The following is a 15,301-nucleotide window of genomic DNA, read 5'->3' on the forward strand; positions in this document are numbered from 1 at the left end:
GAAGGGGCACCGGGTGGCACCGGGTGGCACCGGGCGGCGCCGGGCGGCACTGGGAGGCACCGGGTCCCCGTCCCACCTGGCGTCCAGCGAGCGGGCGAGGATGTGCAGGCAGTTCACCACCGCCGGCGCGTCCGTGCCTGGGGGACCGGGATGGGGTGAGGGGCCTCTGGGGCACCCCGCTGCTGCCCCACGGCCGCCCCGCAGCTGCCCCACGGCGGCCCCACAGCTGCCCCACGGCGGCCCCGCAGCTGCCCCACGGCCGCCCCGCAGCTGCCCCACGGCGGCCCCACAGCTGCCCCACGGCAGCCCCACAGCTGCCCCACGGCCGCCCCGCAGCTGCCCCACGGCCGCCCTTACCGAAGAGGGAGACGCGGTGGCGGACGAGCGCGGCCAGCTTGCAGAAGAGGCTGAAGGAGGAGCGTTAGTGGGAGGGGGGGATGCCCAAATCCCCCAACGTTGGGGGTGTCCCCACGCACCCCCAAACCTAGAGGGGATCCCCAGATCGCCCTAAGATGTAGGGGGGGATTTTGACCTTCCCCAATCTGTAAGGAGGACCCCAAACTTTTGGGGGGACCCCAAGCTGTAAAGGGGACCCCAATCTATGGGGGGGACACAACGTGTAGGGGATCCCAAGTTGTAAGGGGGGGAACCCCAACTTGGGGTGGGGGGGGGACACAACACGTAGGGAGGACCCCAAGCTGCAAAGGGGACCCCAATCTATGGGGGGAAACCCAACCTGTAGGGGGGACCCCAACTTATAGGGACCAGAACGGGGGGCGTTGGGGTGGGACGTGGCACCCCGAATACCCCACCCACGCCCGGGGGTGGGGGGTCCCGGCACCCCGCGCCCCCCCCACCTGGTGATCATCTCCTTCTCCTTGTTGGACGCGTGGCCGCCGCTGCCCAGCACCTTGGCCGGGGTGGAGAGGAAGTAGAGGCAGTGGTTGTGGAAGTACTGGTTGATGAGGGGCAGCAGGATCTGGGGGGGCAGGGGGCTCAGGGGGCGGCCGGCAGGGGGGGGACCCCGAGGAGACACCCCCTCCTCCCACCAGCACCCCTAAAATCCCCCGTGGGCATCCCCGTGGCCAGCATCTAAGAACCCCCCCCCAACCCCCCTATGGGGGACCCCCATAAGGGACCCCAAACACCTGCAGAGCCCCCAGACACCCCCCAGGGGACCCCAAGGACCCCACAGGGGCACCAAAATGCCCCGGGGGACCCCCAGTGCATGGGATGCGCCCCATAAGGGACCCCCAAGCACCCCATAAGGGTCCCCAAGCACCCCACTGCCCAGCTCCCATGGGTGGGGGCGCCGCTGGGGTGCCTGCGCCGAAGCCACCCTGTCCCCGTCCCACCTCCTTTTGGGGTCCTCGCCCCCCCCCCCCCAATTTTGGGGTCCCCCTGACCTTGGCGAAGAACTTGATCTCCTGCTCGTGGGGGGACTTCTCCACCCGGCCGCTGCTCACCACCGCCTCTGGGGGGGGACGGGATGGTCAGGGGCTGGGGGGGCACTGGGGACGTGGGGGGGGGGGGGGGCAGGCAGATGGTGGGACACGGCTGCACAGGGACAAGGCAGGGGGGGACATTTGGGGGTACCACAAGAGGGTGAGCACCAAGGGGGTGGGGGATGTTGGAGGGTCCCGGGGAGCACCAGGAGGGTTTTGGGGGGGGGGAGTTTATCTCGGGGTGTGGGGGGGGTCCCATACCCAGGTGGGCGATGAACTCCTGCGAGATGTCCATCCACTTGAGCAGCTGCTGCAGGAAGCCGTAGGCGAAGCGCTTCTCGATGGACGACGTGTCCAGCTCCATGTCCTTCAGCCCCCTGCACCGAGGGGGGGGGGGGGGGGGGCATGCCTCAGCCCCTGCCCCCCCCCAGCCCCCGCCCCCCCCAAACCTCCCCGCCCCAAAAAACCCCCAACCCCCCCCCAAAAACCCTCCCCAAAACCCCTCCTCAAACCCCCACCTTGCCCCCAACCTGCCCTACGCCCCCAAATCCCTCTGCGCCCCCCCCCCCCCTTTGAAGCCCCTCCCCATCCCCCTCCCAGTGCCCCAGGACCCCCCCGCCCCCCCAGCACCCACCGGGTGACGGCGTAGCCGTTGAGCTGCAGGAACTTGAGCAGCTCCTGCGCCTTCTCGCGGTCCCGCGCCTTCTCCTTGGCCGTCAGCGTGTCGTAGGGCACGAGCAGGGGGTGCGAGCCCCCCCCTGGGTGCCCCCCCCCCGTCAGCACCCAGGGGTGGGGGCACCCATGGGGGGGGAACCCAATGCAGCACCCATGGGAGACACACAGCAGGGGGGACCCAGGGGGAGAGAGGTGTCCGTGGGGAGCAGGAATTTGGGGGAGGGGGCTTTTGGGGGGCAGCACCCATGGGTGCTGCACCCCGGGGAGGGCCGGGGGGGGGGGGGGTTGCTCACCCTTGGCCTCCAGCTCCTGCTTCTTCTTGCGGCCCCAGGTGTTGTGGTAGTTCTCAGCCAGCTGCTCCGCCATGGCCTGGGGGGGGCACGGGGGGGCACGGGGTCGGGGGGTGCTCGGGGTTAGGAGGGGACACGGGCAAGGGGGCGACACAGGGTCAGGAAGGCACACGGGGTCGGCGGGGACACGGGGTCAGGGGGAAAATGGGGTCATGGGGGGACATGGGGTCGGGGGAAGGACAGAGGGTCATTTGGGGACACGGGGTCAGTAGTGGGACACGGGGTCAGGGGGGCGCATGGTGTCGGGGAGGACACGGGGTCAGGGGGGGACATGGGGTCGGGGGGGGGGGGGTCTCCTTTTGGCACCCCTCACCTGCAGCTCCCGCGACAGCGTCACCCCCGAGAGGTCGACGGGCTGGGGGCTGTACCCGTGGCTGGGGTCGTAGGTGGCCTGGTGGGGGGGGGGGGGGGGCGAGACGAGGAAACCTCAGCGTGGGGGGGTCGGCAGGGGCTGGGGGCCCCCCCGGAGCCCCCCCACCTGGGCGGACTGGGAGATCCTGCGCGGCTTCTTGCGCTCGGCCCTGTCCTCGTCGCCCTCGCGCGCCTTCTCCAGCAGCCACTCCCAGGCCAGCATCGCCTTGAGGGACTCCTTGATGGGCCACCGGTAAATCTCCTTGTCCTGGGGGGGCGGGGGGTCAGCGGGGGGGGGCAGGGGGTTGGGGGGCAGGGGAATGGGGGTGGGGGGGGGATGGGGCCGGGGAATTGAATGGGGTGGGGGGGGGTTAATGGGGGGTGGCAGGATGGGGTTTGGGGTCGGGATAGGGCTGGGGGGGGTGGGGGGTGGATGGGGCTGGGGGGGTCCCAGATGGGTTTGGGGCCAGGATGGGGCTGGGGGGGCTGGGACGTGGAAGGGCTTTGGGGTTTCAAATGGGGTTGGGGGGTCCCAGGAAGGGGATTGGGGGTGTGGAGGAAAGTTTGGGGGGGGGGGGGGTCCTGGATAGGGCTGGGGGGTCCAGAGGGGTTTGGGGGCCCTGGATGGGGTTGGGGGCCCCAGATAGGGACTGGGGGTCCCGGATGGGGTTGGGGGCATCCCACCGGGGCTGGGGGGAGGGGGTGCTGTCCCCCCCCCCCCCGGGACGCGCTGACGGCACCTTCTCAGAGAAAGTCTTGTAGGGGCGCAGCATGGGGTGCGTCTTGGCCTCCTCGTCCACCGTCTCCCCGTAGGTCCAGTTGTTCTGGATCTGGGGGGGGGACATGCTGGGACATCGGGGGGGGGACACAGCCACGGGGGTGGGGGGCGGGTCACAGCCACCGGGGGGGGGGTCCGCACCTTGTCGAAAGCCCACTTCTCGTGCGTGTACTCGGCGTACTTGTTGATGAAGCCGTCCAGCTTCTCAGGGATGATGACGCTGCGGGGTGGGGGGACACGGATATAGGGTGGGGGGGACACATGGATATAGGGTGGGGGGTCAGGCCCCACAAGGATCCCCCCCGGCAGCCCCAGGATGTGGGGGGCAGCGGGGCCGGAGCCGCTGCGGGGCTGGGGGGGTTGCTGGGGGGGTCAGGGAGGGTCGGGGGGGCCCCTACTTGAGGGTCTCGACGGGTTTGGGGTCGAAGTTGCCCTCGGCGTCCACCGAGGCCTTCTTCTCGGTCTTGGAGGAGTAGCTGGCGTCCACGTAGTCGGGGGGCAGCGCGCCGGCGATGGCGCAGAGGCACGGCATGGCCAGCTTGTACAGCTCGGCGTCGAAGCGCTGCGGGGGATATGGGGGGGGGGGGGGACGGGGATAGGATGGGGATGGGGACAGGGAAGGGACCCGGCTCCTCTCCAGCCCCCGACGGGGTCCTCAGAGGCCCCGCAGTCCCCCACGCACGGCACCAGCCCCGTCTGGTTCTGCTCCTCGTCCCTGTGGCCCCATCCCAGTGTCCCCATCCCCGTCCCCATGTCTCCATCCCCATGTCCCCATCCTCATTCCTACATCCCTGTCCCATCCCCATTTCCCCATCCCTCCTGAACCCCATTTTTCCATCCCCATGTCCCCATATCTCCCTTGACCCCAACATCCCCATCCCCACGTCCCCATCCCTCTTGACCCCCATTTTTCCATCCCTACATCCCCCTTGACCCCCACATCCCCCTCCCTGGTGTCCCCATCCCCATGTCCCCATCCCTCTTGACCTCCACGTCCCCATCCCCATGTCCCCAAATCCCTCTTGACCCCCATTTCCTCATCCCCACGTCCCCACCCCTCTCCAACCCCATTTTTCCATCCCCACGACCCCATCCCCACGTCCCCATGCCCCCCCCCGCCCCCCCACCTTGTGCGCCAGGGACTCGAAGATGCCCCAGAAGAGCTTGCGGGTGAGGTGCAGCTCCTCCTCGGAGCTGACCCCGTAGTTGGGCCAGCCGCTGGGCAGGCAGTAGTACTTCCAGCACCGCTCGTAGTGGTTGGTCAGCAGCTGGGGGGGCACGGGGGGACATGGGGACACCCGCCGGGGGGGTCCCCAAGCCGGGGGGGGACACGTCGCGCAGCGCCCACCTTGAGCGGCATCTTGGCGAACTCGTTGAGGATGGGCACGTCGAAGACGAGGCGGCGCAGGAGGTGCTGCAGCATGGACGGACGGATGTACCTGCGGGTGGACGGACACGGGGGGGGGCGTCAAGGGGCTGGGGGACCGGGGTGGGGGGGGCAGGGGGTGAATTTCGGGGGGGTCCCCACCGGCACAGCGCCATCAGGCACTCCTCGATGACGTCCCGCTGCGCCTTGGTGAGCGAGCGGCCGCGGGAGAGGCGGTAGATGGTGTGCAGCATGGAGTCCACCATGATGGCGCGGTGCTCGGTGCCCGCGAAGAGCGGCGCGCACTTGGTGATGAGCGGCAGCACCGCCAAGCACAGGTAGCGGTTCAGCGCCAGCGCCATCTCCGTCGTGCTGAAGGCGGCCTGGGGGGGGGGGGGGGGGGCATCAGGGCCGTCATATGGTGTGGGGGGATTTGGGGGGATGGATCCTGTGGGGAGCGCCCGGACCCGACCCGTGGGGATGGGGAGGTTTGGGGGGGCCTGTTCCCGTCCTCTAGGGCAAAGGGACCCCATACCCATACCATGGAACGAGGGGACCCTATGGACACCTCATGGAAGGAGGGGAGATTTGGGGGACCCCCGCACTCAGCCTGTGGGACAAGGGGACCCCATCCCCATCCCATAAGACAAGGAAAGGTTTGGGGGACACCATACCCATCCCATAAGGACAAAGGGACCCCATACCTGCCTCATGGGACAAGGGGAACCCATACCCATCCCATGGGAAAAGCGAAGGTTTGGGGGACCCCACACCGCCCCACGGGACAAGGGGACCCCACACCTGCCCCCCCCCAGGACAAGGAAAGTTTTGAGGACCCCCTCCCCATCCTGTAGGACAAGAGGAGGCTTGGGGCACCCCCACACCACCCCGTGGCACCAGGGGACCCCCCGAGACCCCCTGGCGAGGCGGGGGCAGGTTTTGGGGACCCCCCCGCACCCCGTCTCACCGTGTCGAGCGAGGCGGCCGCGCGCATGTCGGGCAGGAAGCCGACCTCGAGCAGGCGCAGCAGGAACTCCTGCGTCTCGATGCCGTAGACGCGGTCCAGGAACAGCACCATGGGCGCCTTGTGGTCCGGCACGAAGCTGGCCGACATCCGCGGCTCCACCAGGTTCCCGTCTGGGGGGGGGGGGGGGGCCGCAGCACCCATGGGTGCGGGGTAGCACTCACCCCCCCACTCACCCCCCCTTCCACCCCTGCCCCCCCGCGGTGCCCACCTTTGCCGAACGCGGGGATCTGCAGCGGGAGGCTGATGATGCCCACGAGGTCGTCGAGCGGCACCAGGGAGCGCAGGATGGCGCGGATGCGCAGCGCCTCGCCCTTGCCCGCCTGGATCAGCTGCGGGAGGCGAGCGGGGGGGGCGTGGGGTGCCTGGCACGGCCGGGGACACCCCCAGGGACACCCCCAGACCCCCAGCCCCGGTCCCTACGTGCATCTCGGGGGCGCAGCGGCCCAGCAGGTCGATGAGGGCGGCGTAGAAGGACATGATGGCGTTGCCCAGGTGCACCCGGTTCTCCTCGTGCGGCTCCTCGGCCCCGAACCTGCGGCGTGGGGGCAGACATAGGGGTGAGGGGACCCCCGGCACCCCCCCGGTGTGTGGGGACACCCGACATGGGGACGTTCGTGCACCCCCAACAGCCTTGGGGTGCGCCCATGTGTGGGGTCCCCGTCTCGGTCCCCATCCCAGTCCCGGTCCCCCTCCCGGTGCTGGTCCCAGTGCCCGCCCCACGCACAGCTCTCGCCGCCGGTCCTTCTTGATGGTGGGGCCGTCGCGGGCCGGGTCCTCGGAGATCTTGATGGCGTCCTCGATGGCGGCCAGCAGCCCGCTGCCGCCCTCGCCCCGCAGCGCCGGCCCGAAGCACTCGGGGCGCCGGATGAGCAGGCGCACCACCACGTTGGCGTTCTCCTCCACGCTCTCGCCTGCGGGCACCGGGGGCGTCAGGGACCCCCCTGAGGGCAGGGAGGGGGCGCCGAGACTTTGGGGGGGCTGGGGGTGCCCGGACCCCGGGGTGCAGAGGTGGAGGGGGGGGACCCAGGGGGGCGGTGACAAGGTCAGGAGGGTACAAGGAAGGGCGGGGTGCGGGGATGGGGGCTTGGGGGGCACAGACTTGGGGTGCACAGACTTGGGGGTGCAGGGATTTGGGGGCATGAGGATTTGGGGTGCAGGAACATGGGGACAGAGATATCGGGGCACGGGGACTTGGGGGTGCAGGAACTTGAGGGCAGAAACTTTGGGGCGCGGGGACTTGGGGGCAGAGACATTGGGTTGTGGAGACTTGGGGGCGCAGGGACTTGGGGTTCAGGAACCTGGGGACAGAGACATCGGGGCACACAGACTTGGGGGCGGGGGGACTTGGGGACAGTGACATCGGGGCGCGGGGACTTTTGGGGGTGCGGGGTGCCGACCGTTGACGAAGACGGCGAAGCGCAGGAAGTCGAGGTAGCGCTCGCCGCCGCAGGGGTTCCAGCCGATGTCGGGGTACCCCTTGGAGAGCAGCATGGGGCAGCTCTGCAGCCCGCAGCTCGCCAGGTACGTCACCACCTGCAGGGCACCGGCCACCGGGGGGGGTCACGGCCACGGCCCCCTCCCCACGGCCCCCACCCTGCGCCCCCCACCCCGCGTCCCCCGCACCTTCTCCAGGTCCTGCTCCTTCAGCGCCAGCGCCAGCTCGTTGTTGTCGATGACGGAGGCGGCCGCCACGTCCAGGGGGGTCGAGCCCCGCATGCCTGGGGGGGAGGGGGGGGCACAACATCAGGGGGGGGGTCAGGGTGTGTGTGGGGGACCCGGGTTGGGGGTGCCAGGCTGGGATTGGGGCACCCCAGGGTGCCAAGGATGGGGTGCGGGGACCCCCACGGTGTCAGGGTGGTGACCAAGGGTGCCGGGTGGGGGTGCAGGGATTTTGGGGTGCCAAAAAAAAAAAAGGCTTTTTTTTTTTTTTGTGCCCCCCCCAGGGCACCGAGCTGGGAACAGGGGCCACCAGAGGTGCGGGGGGGGCTCACCCAGGCCGATGCTGCTGTTCTCCAGCAGGTAGCCGAGGTGGTCGAACATGGAGCGCTGGTTCTGGCGGCTGATGCGGCAGAAGTAGCAGAGGAAGCGGCAGCAGTTGGTCACCATCTTGGGGAAGCGGATCTCCTGGTGGGGGGGACACGCGTGAAAAGGGGGCCGGGGGCGTCTGGGGGGGCTCAAGGGGGGGGGTTCTGGGGCTCACCTTGGACTCACCACCGCCCAGCACGCTGACCATCACCTGCATGACGGTCTCGTGCATGCCCAGCGCCCGCATCAGGTTGGGGTGCTGGTAGAAGACCTTGTTGTTCATGATGTTCCTGGGGGGGGGGGGGAACGCGGGGGTGTCACAGAGCTGTGGGGGGGCTCCGGGACACTGCCCCCGAGTGCCTGGAGGTGATCGGGGAGTGGGGGGGTTGCTGGGGGGGCATGGGAGGGTATGAGGTGCTGGAGGGGGTTCAAGGGGGACATGGGGGGCACAAGGGGGGGGCTGTGAGATGCTGGAAATGGGGTGGGAGAGGGGACACGGGGTGCCCACACAGGGGATTTGGGGGGGGCATGGGGTGGTGGAGCTGGATACGGGGTGCCGGAGGGGACACGGGGTGCCCGAAGGACCCTGGGGTGCCCATAAGGGGCCGCGGGGTGCCCGCAGGGGCCGGGGGCGCACCCGATGCTCTGTATCATCAGGTTCTCCTCCTCGGGGCCCATCTGCACGATGAGCAGGGAGCGGATCTGGCCCAGGCACTCGAGCAGCTCGGTGGTGTCGGCGACCGAGTGGGCGCTGATGGTGTAGGCCTTGGGCAGCGCGCGCACCAGCTCGCCCAGCCCGTCGTACTGCCGGTGCAGGAGGCTGAACATGGCGCGCACCAGCTCGGGGCTCTGGATGAACGACTCCTGCGCCCAGTGCACCATCGTCTGCGAGATCAGCTCCTGCAGCGTGCCTGCAGGGGGGGGGGGGGGGGCAGACGGATGGACAGACCTCAGCCCGTGCTGACGGATGGCTCTGGCACCTCGCGGACGGTTTGGCACAGCCTGAGCCTGCCAGTGCCGTGGGGATGGCTTGGCTGGTGCCTTGGGGACGGCTCTGATGGCACCTTGGGGACAGCTTGGCCATGCCTTTGAGCTGGCCCTGTTGGAACCCTGGGGACAACTCCAGTGGCATTTTGTGGCCACCCCGTTTGGCACCTTGGGGACAGCTCCGATGGCATTTTGTGGCCAGCTTGGGTGGCACCTCGGGGACAGCCCTGTTGGCACCTTGGGGACAGCTCGGCCATGCCCTAGGGACAGCCCTGCTGGGGATCTGGGGACGGCGCGCACGGTCTCAGCCCCCCCCAGCCGCGTCCCCCACTCACTGGGCACCGGGGGCTCCTCGGGGGGCGCCTCCTCCTCGGGCGCCTTCTTGCGCAGCCCCACCACCTTCTGCACCAGCCCCAGCAGCCGGTGGTGCAGCGACGTCTCCTCCGCCTCCTCCTCCTCCTCGCCCGCCAGCTCGATGCCTGGGGGGCACGGGGACGGGTCAGCGGGGTGGGGGGACACGGGGAGGGGTCAGCGGGGTGGGATTGGGAGCTCACCGCAGTGCGCCAGCAGGTCGTTGTGGAAGTCGAGCAGTTCGTCACGGATGTCCTCGGGCACGGGGCACTCCTCCTCGTCTGCCCCCGCCTTGTACTGCAGCAGCATGTTGATCTGGGGGGGCGCGGGGGGCTCAGTGGGTCCTGAGGTCCCCTGGGGCACGTCCCCGACTCCCACCACATCCTCGGGCATGGCCTTGGGCATAGTCCTGGGCACGTCCTCGTGCACGGCCCCACACACGGCCCCATTTCCCGTGCGTGTCCCCATCCCCATCCCCACACGTCCCCGTTTCCCATGCACGCCCCCAGGCTGGGGGGGGGGGGGGGGGGGGGGGCACCTGCTCCTGGGGGGGCGAGCGGAACTCGCGGGTGCGCCGGGCGGTCTCGGCGGCCGACATGGTGAGCGCCCGCATCAGCTGCCCGTAGCGGCGGTGCTGGTCGCGCTGCAGCCGCTCCACGTGCCGCTCCGAGAAGGCCACGATGGCTTCGACGCGGTGCTGCAGCTCCCGGTCGCAGAAGTACTGCAGCAGGTTGCACATCTGCGGCCGCAGCGTCAGCGGGGGGCACGGGGACCCCAAGGACGGGGACACCCCCCCCCGGTAGGGTCCCCTCACCTGCAGCTTGACCGACTCGGGCAGCTTCATCTGCAGCAGCCCTTCCTCCAGCCCCTCGTCCTCCTCCTCCTCCTCCAGCTCGCCGGCCTCAATAGCCTTCTTCCGTGCTTCCTCCTCCTCCTCCTCCTCCCTCTCCTCCTCCTCCTCCTCGCCGGCCGCCGCCTCCCGCCGGGGCTCCCCGAAGACGCGGGGCTCGATCATGCGCAGGACGCGGCGCACGTCGGCGTCCCCCAGCGCGCCCACGGCCAGCAGCGCCGACACCAGCTTCAGCACCGGCACCAGCTGGAACTCCACGCTGCCGCCCACGGGGTCCCGGGCGTGGGGACCCCCCCCGGCCACCGCCTCGGCCAGCATGCGGATGGCCCGAGCGCCCAGCGCGCCCAGCGGCACCCCGGGGCTGAGCAGCGCCCGCCCGCCGCCCGCCGCCAGCACGAAGCACGGCTCGGCGAAATGGGGCTGGGGGCGCAGGCAGGCGCTGGGCCCCACGCCGGGGGGGCCGGGCACGCGGCTGCCGTCGGGGAAGAGCGTGATGCTCTTGGTGGCCTCGGTCATGGGGATGATGAACTCGGCGCTCATGGAGGCGCGGGCGCGCTGCGCGGCGTCGAGGTGCATGGCCAGCAGCAGGTCGTAGTAGCCGGCGCGCAGCGGCCCCGGCAGCTCGGGGCTCTCGATGGCGAAGAGGAGCTGGGCCTGGTCCACGTGGCTGCAGAGCGCGTGCGCCACGCGGTTGTTGCCCAGGGCGCACACGGCGCAGTACAGCTTCAGCGTGTGCCACTGGAAGCGCAGCAGGTCCAGGCGCTCCGACAGCTCCATGATGTCGATGCACCTGGCGGGGAGAGGGGGTCACGGTGAGGGGGGGGTCATTTAGGGACCCCGGGGATGGGGTACTTTGGAGTGGGACACTTGGGGACCCCAGGGATGGGACACCATCTGTCCCCAGGACAGGGGCATCTGGGGTCCCCGGGGATGGGGTGCATTGAGGTGGGGACACACAGGCACCCCAGGAATAAGGACACCTTGGTGTGGGACAATTGGGGACCCCAGGGGTGGGACACCTCAGGTCCCAAGGACAGGGACACCTGGAGGTGGGACACTTGGGGACCCCAGGGGTGGGACACCTGGGGACCCCAGGGATGGGGATACCAGTCGATAGCACACTTGGGGACCCCATGGATGGGACACTTGGGGACCCCAGGGATAGGGACACCTTGGGGTGGGACACCTGGGGAGAGACTCCGGCTCCCCCGGGGGGGTTTGGGGGTGTCCCCGACCTGTTCTCCTCGGGGATGTGCAGGGCCATCATGACGAGGGGCTCGGAGCACTGCACGGCCCAGCCGTGGCGCTCGCTGATGCGCGCGGTGTCGACGGCCAGCGCCTCGTTGGGCATGCGGCTCCAGGTGACGGGGGCCAGCAGCTGGATGGCCAGCCGGGGGGGGCACTGCGGCTCCGCGTTCCTGCGCTCGCTGCTGAACATGGCGGCCGAGATGGGCATGATGTTCTGCGGGGGGGTGGGGGGGGGCTCAGCCAGGCAGGGGGCACCAGTGAACCAGGGTCCGACTCCATAGACCCTCGCTGATATCCCACAGCCCCACTGTGATGCCCCATAGATCCCCCCCCCAATACCCTGCAGACCCCCAATGATACCCCCATAGATCCCCCCCAATACCCCACAGACCCCTGCCAACACTCCCCAGATCCTCCTGACACCCCAAAGACCCCTCCAACACCCCCCCCAACACCACCCAGACCCCCCAGACCCCCGCCAACACCCCCCAGGGTCTCCCCATACCACCCAAGACCCTCCCAACCCCGCCCAACACCCCCTAGACCCTCCCCAAACACCCCCCAGACCCCCCCCAACATCCCCCAAACACCGTCCAGACCCTCCCCTTGCCCCCCACTTCCATCCTCCCCCCAGTACCACCCCAAAAGGCCCCAGGAACACCTCCCCCCCCCCCCAAGGACCCCAGCCCCCAGTGGGCATCCCGGGGCGGGGGGGGGCACCTTGAGCTTGCCCAGCTCGAACTGGACGACGTTCTGGCTGGTGGGGAGGGCGAAGACGGCGGGGAAGAGCTTGGTGTTGGGCTCCACCTGGAGAAAAGGGGGGTCAGCGGGGTGGGGGGCACGGCCTGGAGCCCCCCCCAGACCCCCAGGATGGGGGGGGGGGGCACTCAGGGTGGGGGTCCCACCTGGAAGAAGGTGTTGATCTCCTTGCCGTTGGCCGTGAAGGTCATGAGCCCGGTGGCCAGGTCGAGCAGGCAGCCGATGACCAGGTCGCTGTGGCTGACGCGCGCCTGGGGGGTGCTGCTGGCGAACTCGCCCCCCCACACCATGTAGCAGTTGCTGCGCTTGATGCTGCGGGGGGGGGGGGATTTGGGGTGTTGGGGGGGGGAATAGAGGGTGTTGGGGGGTGATTGGGGAGGAATTGAGGGTGTCGGAGGGGGAATTGGGGGTGTTGGGGGAAGGAATGAGGGGGAAATGGGGGGAAAAGAGGGGGTGTTGGGGGGGAATTGGGGGTGTTGTGGGGGGAGAATAGGGGGTGTCCCCCCCAACGTCCCCAGACCCCCTGTATCCCCATGTCTCCAGCCCCAAGGTGACCCCCCCACTCATCACCAGCCCCATGGTGCCCCCCCTCAACGCCCCCAGCCCCATAGTGTCCCCCTCAGTGTCCCCATGTCCCCCAGCCCCCTGGTGTCCCCCTCGATGTCCCCATACCCCCAACCCCATAGCGTCCCCCTCCATGTCCCCATTTCCCCGGCGCCCCCAGCACCCCGGTGTCCCCCTCGATGCCCCCAGCCCCATGATGTCCCCACGTCCCCCGGCCCCTCGGTGCCCCCCCAGCCCCGCGTTGCCCCCCGGCACCTGTCGTGCACGTTGCCCTTGTCATCGCCCATGGTGACGGTGACGGTGCGCACGCGCGAGAGGTCGAAGGCGGCGTCGTGCTGGTGGTAGTCGGGGGTCACCCAGCCCACCCAGACGCACGAGGGCTCCTGCCCCGCGAAGATCCGCACCGAGTAGTAGTACTGCGGGCACACGGCTGCTGGGGGGGCTGCGGGGGGGGGGGGGACACCAGGGGACGAAGGGATGGGGACCATGGGGACAAAGGGACGGGGATGGGGACCGTGGGGACCGTGGGGACAAAGGGTCAGGGACCATGGGGACGGGGACGAAGGGACGGAGATGGATGAAGGGATGGGGACAGGGATTAAAGGGTTGGGATGGGGACCGTGGGGACAGGGATGAAGGGATGGAGGCCATTGGGATCGTGGGGACGGGCACGAAGGGACGGGGACCATGGGGATGAAGGGACGGGGACTGAGATGAAAGGGTGGAGACCATGGGGACAGGGACTATGGGGTGGGGACAAAAGGACAGGGACCATGGGGATGGGGACTATGGGGACAGGGATGAAAGGATGGGGACTGTGGGGACAGAGACCATGGGGATGAAGGGATGGGGACCTCGGGGAGATGGGAATGGGATGGGGACATGAGATTGGGGGGGGGGGGGAAGGGAGGGCTGGGGGTCTGGGGGGGCTGCCCGCCCCCGTACCGTGGTGGTGTTCATGATGACCTCGGGGTCGTCACGCTCGTCGGGGACCACGTCCTCCTCCAGGCGGGGGACGGTGGGCACCGCCGGGGGGGGTGCGAACGGCGTCTTCCTGGCCTTGAACAGAAACCTGGGGGGGGGGGGGGGCAGATCATAGGGGGGGGATATTGGGGCACCCCGCCGCCCCCAAGATCCCCCCAAGGGGGCACCCAAGGGGTCTCCCCCCCCCCCACACTCACCCCCTCCGGGTCTTGCCCTTCTCGGTGGTCGCATCCTTCTCGTTCTCCCCGCGGGGCTGCTCGCGGGGGGCCGGGGCTGCGGGGCCCCCCCCGGGGGGCTTCTCGCCCTCCCCTTCGCTCTCGGGGGGCCGGGCGCCGGCCGAGCGGCGGAGGCGCTCGAATTCGGAGAGGGGCTCGAGGCCAGCGTCGTCGGGGGGCTCGGGGGGGGCCTGGGGCAGCGGGGTGGTGCCGGGGGGGCAGCGGAAGCGGGGGTGGAACTGCACCGGGAGGCTGAGGCGCAGGAACAGCAGCTCGGGGGGGGCAGCCGGGGGGCCGGGGGCGCGGCGGGACAGGCGCAGGCAGGGCGGCGCGTCCACCGTCCCGTCCATCCGCGTCACCTGCGGGACCCCCCCCCCCCGGGGACACGGGGTCACGGCACGGGCGGGGGGCATCAAGGGGCTGGGGGGGTGGCAGTGGGGGCCCATGGGGATGGGCGTCCCCCCACCATAGGGACCTGTGGGTATTGGGGTGCCCATGGCGACATGTGTCACCCCATTACGGGGACCCATAAGTATTGGGGACCCCATGAAGGGCATGCATCCCCCCAGCACAGCCCCCACAGGTATTGGGGACCCCATAGGACCCCAGAGGTATTGGGGACCCCATAGGGACATGCATCCCCCCAGCACAGGCCCCCACAGGTATTGGGGACCCCATAGGGATGTATCTCCCCCCCCCCAGGCATTGGGGACCCCATTGGGCCGTGCCTCCCCCCACCATAGGGCCCCAGAGGTGTTGGGGACCCTACAGGGACACGCCTGACCCCACGGCTATTGGAGACCCCATTAGGGACACGCATCCCCCCCTCAGCCCCCCGCAGGTGTCGGGGTCCCCCCGGCACCACGCATCACCCTGAGCAGGGACACCCCCCCCGCGAGCACCCCCCCAGCCCCGGGGGGGCACTGACCTCGAGCTGGGGGTGGTCGGGGGGCACGGGGGCGAACTGGGGCAGGCTCTTGCTGAACCAGAGGGTGAGCGGGCGCTTGGTGTTGATGGCGAAGGGCTCGAAGCCCTCCTGCAGCCCGCAGATGGTGAAGAAGCGCAGGCTGCCCACGTCCTGGCCCAGGTTCAGCCGCCCCACCTGCTCCAGCCCCAGGCTGCACACCGGCACGAAGCCTGGGGGGGGGGTCGCGACATGAGGGGGGGGGTCGCGATATACGGGGGAGGGTCGCGATATACCGGGGGGAGGTCACGATATACGGGGGGGGAGGTTGTGATATACTGGGGGAAGGTCACGACATACAGGGGAGGGTCGTGATATACCGGGGGGGAGGTCACGACATACAGGGGAGGGTCGTGATATAT

The 15,301-nt window shown here is 69.8% G+C and overlaps 1 protein-coding gene across 1 annotated transcript in view; it reads right to left on the reverse strand.

The window, feature by feature from the left end:
* LOC118261507 (ryanodine receptor 1) overlaps window positions 1–15,301 on the reverse strand; it is a gene marked incomplete at its 3' end in the record, with an annotated part of 51,799 nt that overhangs the window by 16,754 nt on the left and 19,744 nt on the right. The window contains 35 exon segments of the mRNA XM_035572362.1: window positions 77–137; window positions 358–407; window positions 858–979; window positions 1,407–1,474; window positions 1,707–1,822; window positions 2,080–2,203; window positions 2,414–2,489; window positions 2,784–2,861; window positions 2,949–3,089; window positions 3,562–3,651; window positions 3,741–3,819; window positions 3,998–4,161; window positions 4,727–4,867; window positions 4,948–5,038; window positions 5,128–5,348; window positions 5,933–6,102; window positions 6,201–6,321; window positions 6,413–6,524; window positions 6,717–6,903; window positions 7,390–7,525; window positions 7,616–7,710; window positions 7,984–8,116; window positions 8,193–8,307; window positions 8,655–8,928; window positions 9,340–9,483; window positions 9,559–9,670; window positions 9,894–10,094; window positions 10,170–10,995; window positions 11,441–11,667; window positions 12,174–12,260; window positions 12,359–12,524; window positions 13,032–13,192; window positions 13,722–13,848; window positions 13,958–14,334; window positions 14,904–15,112. Coding sequence (XP_035428255.1) covers window positions 77–137; window positions 358–407; window positions 858–979; window positions 1,407–1,474; window positions 1,707–1,822; window positions 2,080–2,203; window positions 2,414–2,489; window positions 2,784–2,861; window positions 2,949–3,089; window positions 3,562–3,651; window positions 3,741–3,819; window positions 3,998–4,161; window positions 4,727–4,867; window positions 4,948–5,038; window positions 5,128–5,348; window positions 5,933–6,102; window positions 6,201–6,321; window positions 6,413–6,524; window positions 6,717–6,903; window positions 7,390–7,525; window positions 7,616–7,710; window positions 7,984–8,116; window positions 8,193–8,307; window positions 8,655–8,928; window positions 9,340–9,483; window positions 9,559–9,670; window positions 9,894–10,094; window positions 10,170–10,995; window positions 11,441–11,667; window positions 12,174–12,260; window positions 12,359–12,524; window positions 13,032–13,192; window positions 13,722–13,848; window positions 13,958–14,334; window positions 14,904–15,112 — 5,602 coding nt within the window.

The sequence above is a fragment of the Cygnus atratus genome, unplaced genomic scaffold (genome assembly GCF_013377495.2).
Source record: "Cygnus atratus isolate AKBS03 ecotype Queensland, Australia unplaced genomic scaffold, CAtr_DNAZoo_HiC_assembly HiC_scaffold_97, whole genome shotgun sequence".
NCBI lineage: Eukaryota > Metazoa > Chordata > Aves > Anseriformes > Anatidae > Cygnus > Cygnus atratus.